The 6,591-nt window shown below is 33.3% G+C and overlaps 1 protein-coding gene across 1 annotated transcript; it reads right to left on the reverse strand.

Moving 5' to 3' along the window:
• Nucleotides 1–357: 357 nt before the first annotated feature.
• Nucleotides 358–2,777, reverse strand: LOC142545010 (putative indole-3-pyruvate monooxygenase YUCCA3). Its single transcript, XM_075651996.1, has 3 exons — nt 1,965–2,777; nt 1,248–1,619; nt 358–774 (listed from the first exon to the last, which is right to left on the reverse strand). The coding sequence occupies exons 1-3, from the start codon at nt 2,661–2,663 to the stop codon at nt 550–552; spliced, it is 1,296 nt and encodes a 431-aa protein (XP_075508111.1). The 5' UTR covers nt 2,664–2,777; the 3' UTR covers nt 358–549.
• Nucleotides 2,778–6,591: the final 3,814 nt, after the last annotated feature.

Here is a 6,591-nt window from a genome sequence, read left to right on the forward strand (position 1 = left end):
TTTAAGATTGTAGGATATAAATGCAAAAACTTATGTGAGACGGTCTCACGGGTCGTATTTTGTGAGACAGATCTCTTATTTAGGTCATCCATGAAAAAAGTATTACTTTCTATGCTAAGAGTATTACTTTTTATTGTGTATATAGGTAGGGTTGAACTGTCTCACTGATAAAGATTCGTGAGACCGTCTCACAAGAGATCTACTCGGATATAAATTGTAGAATTAAAAACAAATAATTACTAGAAAAAATAGCTAATTAAATTAAAATTCATGAAATAAACACTAGCATCACAAACTTGTGCACGAAATCCAAGAGACTAAATTAAATGGGAAAGCCTCATCTCCCTTTGTACAAAAATGCCCAACAAAACCAAGTATTGGGACTTGTCATGAAGAGGGCTTCTTTTAGTTTACATTCTTATTCTCTAAACAGACTCAATCAACTCATTCAACCTCCAAGTAAAAAGTTACAATAAATAACCAAAAAAATTCAATAATATTTTTTTTCTCCCTAAAATAATTATTGAGTTCTCGTCATCGATCTCACAACTATGGCTTGCATCGTCGATGGCAGGCGACGCCTACCGAATGGTTCTTTTGCTTTGTTTCACTTTTCCAGATTCTGCCTATCTCTTGTGCAACTTTAATGGCATCCATTGATGCCCCTGAGAGTCCTCTCCTTGTGAAGCCAACTGCATAAAGTCCCCTTTTACCTTTCCATCCATTCGGAAAGGGCGTTTTCGGAAATCCATCTCTTGAAAAGAAATCATTTTCCTGTCATACCAAAAAATCTTGTGAAAATCCTAAAATTTCTCCTTGTACTATATTTTCTATATAATTTAGTTTCATATCCTATGGTACTAATCTTGAGCAATATTTATCTTTTACCAATTTTTTTAAGCAAATAAAAAAAAAATACTGACTAGATTCGAATTCAGGCATACAGAATCTAAAATGAACCGAACCTCCATAACTGTCACATGGAATCAGACACACAGATATAACTGACCTATACATACATGTATATACATTCTTTCTAGGGGACAGGTTCAAAATAACTTGTGTCATAGATTTCTACATTTAATCCTAAAAAAATAGAAGCATGACACTGTCATGAGGCGACCAAGATTGTACTCTATAGACTTTGCTAGCAACTATTCGGTATCTATTCTCGCTTTACAAGCATGGTTAACATAACTTGTTGTATGAGTCTATTGTAGCTCCTAATAAACCAGTTCGAATCTTACCTCCAACCAAGATGGGACATTGCTCGAATATCCTGTCGCAAGAATAACCGAATCGATCACAAGAACTTGGCCGTTAACCAGCTCGGCTCCATCGCTCAAGAATCTCTTGATTCCAGGCACAATTCTTATATCTCCGGATCTGATCTTTGAGAGTGTGCCTATGTCCAATACTGGTGTCTTCCCTTCACTATTCTTGAGCTGTAAAGGCCCCAAACATGGCCTTTTGATCCCATATTTTTCTATGTTTCCCAGGATTAATCTGGCTGATGCAACAAGTACTCTATCCACGACTGAAACTGGTAGCCATTTCGTCATCGATACCGCCACCTCGAACGTTGATCTTCCCAGAATTTCCCTTGGTAATACATGGATCTATATAATATATATATATATATACGAAAACAGAATTACTTCGAGAGACGAGTAGAGTAGTCTTTTAAAATGTATAAGATGTAACTTAAATGCATAAGAAAAAAATAACAAAAAGTGAAAAAGACTAAAAGTGTAAAATAAGTCAAGTTATTACACTAAGACCTAATTTTGACAGATCGAAGAACTCCAGAAGTCAATTTTCTTGAAAATAATTAGAAACATTAATAATAATAAAAAATAAAACAAGCATGAAAACCCAATTTTTTTTTAAAAAAAATAATTAAGTATAATATTATATGTTTTAATTATCAAGTAATTATAGAAATAAAAATAAATATTACTTACAGAGCTTCTAACCACCATTGATGGAAGCGCATTATGGTGATACAAATCAAGGCAAACCTCCATTCCTGAATTCCCACAGCCAACTACCAACACACGCTTTTCCTTATAAACCTTACCCGTTTTATAATCACAAGCATGAATCACATCCCCATTGAACTCCTCTGTTAATCCTTGGAATTCCGGCACGAATTTCTCTGCATTCTCTCCAGTAGCCACCACAAGCCACCTACACATATACTCCGTCACGGAATCATCCCTGGGAAACTTCCCCTTGCTAGTCTTAACGCGCCACAGCCCGCAAGTTTCGTCGTACTTAGCAGAGGTGACTGTTTCATCGAACCTTGGTTCGATCTTGAACTGTTCTGCGTAGGATTCGAGGTAGTTGATGAACTGGTGTTTTGTGGGGTACTCTGGGAAGTTTTTGGGAAAAAGGACGTAAGGAAGTTCGCAGAATTGTTTCGGGAGGTGGAGTTTCAAGCGATTATATGTCCGATTTCGCCACAACGAAGCAATGCAGTTTGATCTTTCAACAAGGATAAATGGAACTCCTTGTTGTTTAAGGCCTGCACATAATGCTAGACCTGATGGACCGGCTCCAACTATCACTGGACCGTTTACGAGTATGCATCGACCAGAGAAAAGATCCTCCTTTCGGAATGTTGGCAACATTGGTGGCCTACAAAGATCACAATGAGGCATCGAGATATATATATTTTTACTTTTTATGGATTAAAGAAAATGTTGAGATAGTAAGGAATGAAAATGTGGTTAATTTGAGTTGTTTTCTAACAAAAAAAATATGTTTAAATTGTGAATGTGACAGAAGAAAAAGAGCAGAAAGTGCAGGTTGAGGAGATGTGTGGAGTGGTATATAAATAGGGAAGGTGGCCATAATGGCAGGTTGTAAATAAGATTGAAAATGATGTTTTTTATGTCATTTATGGCTAATTATATATTTCGAAATAATAATGTAATGATTATATAAATTTAAATATAATATTGATATATTATATAATTGAAATATATAATATTTCTCAACTTTTCTGAGTTCAAACTCCTGATTTGAATTGCATATATCCCTTGACATTGATGAAGCAGAAAAAGTTCCCCACTAGCTAGGGATTATGTCAGTATTAAGTATACAAAATACTTATTTAGTGTATTTTTTTTAAAAAAAAATATACGAGAAAACTGAGAAAAATATTCATTTGAATAGAGAATTTTTGTATGTCAGCTGATCCCTGAGAAATTGATACGCCTCGAATGAACTTGGAGCTCGAATATAAAAATTGTCCAGAGCTCATAGAAAAATATATCGAATGTTGTGTGTATCTTTCAAAAAACAAGATATGACTAGTTAGGTATGTTGTAATAAAAGTTGGAATCGTTTCTAAAATGATATTACCTTGCAGTAGGGCTCGCTATATCAAAAATATATTTATCAAGATATAACGACTTCGAATATAGATGTTTATCTGGCTCACACCTGTGAAGACCACCATTATTGAGACGAGTTCGGTCGATTTAATGAGCATTTGACCATCATTATTGATACGAGTCGTAACGGTCGGTTATATGAGCATTTGACCACCATTATTGAGATGAGTTGTAGCGGCCGGTTTAATGAGCATTTGACCACCATTATTGAGACGAGTTGTAGCAGTCAGGTTCAATGAGCAATTGACCACCATTAGTAGCCACTAAAAGCCCTTAAAATCGAAATTAACAACCATTAAATGAATAGTAAAGGATGCACCTTTCAACTACTCGTATTGGCGGCCAAATGCTAGAGAACTCACACCACCAACCAAGCACAAAAGCTGTCTAACCCTGGAAGCACCTGCAGCAGCCAAGTTCCTGTGCAGTTCGAGGCAAGTGGACAACATTGAAGTTCGAGTATTCCATTTAGTCTTCTTCCACGTTTCTTAAGATCAATATTATGTAAGTGTACTTATGTATATATGTTTTACACTGATGTCACTGTTTTTAAAAACTCATTCATACACTAATTTCACATCATTTGGTTCATACATGTTTTGTTTCACATGACTCATATGTTATGCTTTGATGTCTTGAAAACATACTGTTGTGATTCGAATTAGAAGTGGTAATGAAATTTCTGAGACATGATAAGATAAGACGCTGATGCGGTAGGTTATAATAACCAATATATGGTATCGCCCTCTTAAAGGAATAACAATTAGGGACTGATCAGTATACCATGGATAAAGAGATGAATAACAGTGCCTTGTTTAATATGATTTAATGCCTTGTTTCGAATTTTGTTTTTCTTGTATCTCGATTTCATGTTGCGATCTATTTTGCGATATTTCACCTTTGAATTCATATTATATGTATATTTCGATATTCTTGTGTACGATTGGCTTTCACATGCGGAGTGTTTTCTCCAAACACTCACCCCCTTACTTCCCTCCCCAGATAAGGGCGAAGATCGGTTAGAAGATGATGAACAACACATGTTTTGGAGTTGGTGATCAAGTTCTAGACATGGAGTTTCAAGCGTGGTTTTAGTTTTATTTTCCTTTAAGTTATCGCTTCCGTATTTGTGTTTTACACTGTAGAAACTGTCATGAGATGTGTAATAGACTGGCTTTTGGCTATTTTATGTACTACATGACTTGTTGTTTCATGATTTTAAATTGTTAAACAACGCCGATGACACGTCTCGATTTCGTGTCGTGACAACACCCATACCCGACCTAGATTGAGATTGGAACGACGACAGCCGTATGTGGAACCTTTGAAAAATGATAGAATCCACTATAATATAGATCTCTTTTCCAAGGGAAACAATCTTAATCGAACATTGGACATTTCAGACGTCTCTATGAAAAAATAACTATAAATAAATAAAAGACAAATTTATCAGATTTAATATCAAAATGTGTTGGGTGTAATAATTTTCTCTGCTTGTTGCGATGTTTGGGTTGCTACATAGTTTAAAAAATTTGAGTTGCACAATTATCATCATGTATAGTTTTTGATAAACGACAACCGCTCGATCATACCATTGGTATCAGAACCAAGATCGTATATTCGATTCGCATTGATTGCAAGGAATGTAATTATTGGGAGATTGATTGTTAAGATGCACTAATTATCAATGTTTGTTAGAGCAATCAAAACATGTTGTTTTGGTTGATTTTAGCGACATTATTACCCTCAGCCATAATTTTTGATAAAATAACAAACGTCAATTCCTACAAAATTTAATGACTTGCATGACCAAAAGCAAAGAGATTCCAACTTATTGAACGAATTTTGTAATTTTTTCGAAATAAAATCTTAACCTTGCTCTGCCCATTACTATACTTTTTTTTGAACATACCATTCCTATACTTAATGAGTTAATTAATGTAGTTTATTTTCCTTTTGTACCGTTGTTGCTTTAATAGTTTTATTAAAAAGCTAATTCCTATTAAATGGTAGTGCATCATTGCTTTAGTTAAAGCACTTAAATGTTTTCTTCTTAAAATAGTTTTAAAGCATGTGGAAATGATTGGTACGATAAAATAAAAAATAAAAAATTGCAATTTTGCTAAAAAAAATAAAGTTTGTGTTATTTGTTTTATAATTATTTTTGACACCATATTTTTTTTAGTAAATCAGCAAAAACTTTATTTTTATTGGCTTATTATATATATATATATATACACAGACACTCATTGCATCAACAACTTTCAATACTTTGATAATTAGATTAATGATTATTCAATTAATTAACTTATTTAAAAGAAGTTCACATGGAATTAAGCGTGTAAAAGACTAAAAGTTACTCTATAACTTTTAAGTTTATAAAACTGCAATATTAAATCTTGTTTATTTCATTTGGAAACTTCGCAAGATCTAGTTTGACTCCATTGATTCGTCACGATGATACATAATCATTGATCATTTATTTATTTTTTTATTAGAAGTATATGTAAATATGAAAAATCATTTAGAGTTACTTAAAAAAATCATGTATAGAGACAATATTAGTTAAATATGATCAATCAATTATTGCTATTTGGACTTCTACATTATAACAAATAGGACTCATCACTTCCAGTTTTACCAAAAGTTATTGTTAATTGTAATTGTGCAACCCTGATTTTTTAAATTGTACAACAATTCAAGCATCATGTTTCGATTGCTCTATCAAGTATAGGCAATTATTACACTCCAACAATTCATCTCCAAATAATTACACTTCTTACAATCAATGGAAATCGAACCCCTGACTTTGACTCTGATACCAATTAAAGACTGAGTTTGCCGCTTACCAAAAGCTATAACTGAGGGTAATAGTATAACTCTAATAATTTAAATCATACAGTAGCTCAAACACTAAGTTTTGATTTCTCTACCAAACAGAAGAAATTATCAGCATTCCAACATAACATACATGAAAAAATTGAAAATTTTGAATTGATAGATGGTGATATGCTTTAAGAATGCTAGGTTTCAGAAAGGAAATTCTTTTCTGAATGACATATTTTGGTACGTAAAAACTTATGACAAAAAATCATATTTTAGTTTTTGCGAAAACTTATGATGAAAATTTCTGTCACAAATCTCTTGAAAGATTTGTTTCTGACTCTAAAGACGGATCATAAAGTCGTTT

Source organism: Primulina tabacum, chromosome 5, assembly GCF_025594145.1.
Source record: "Primulina tabacum isolate GXHZ01 chromosome 5, ASM2559414v2, whole genome shotgun sequence".
Classification (NCBI taxonomy): domain Eukaryota; kingdom Viridiplantae; phylum Streptophyta; class Magnoliopsida; order Lamiales; family Gesneriaceae; genus Primulina; species Primulina tabacum.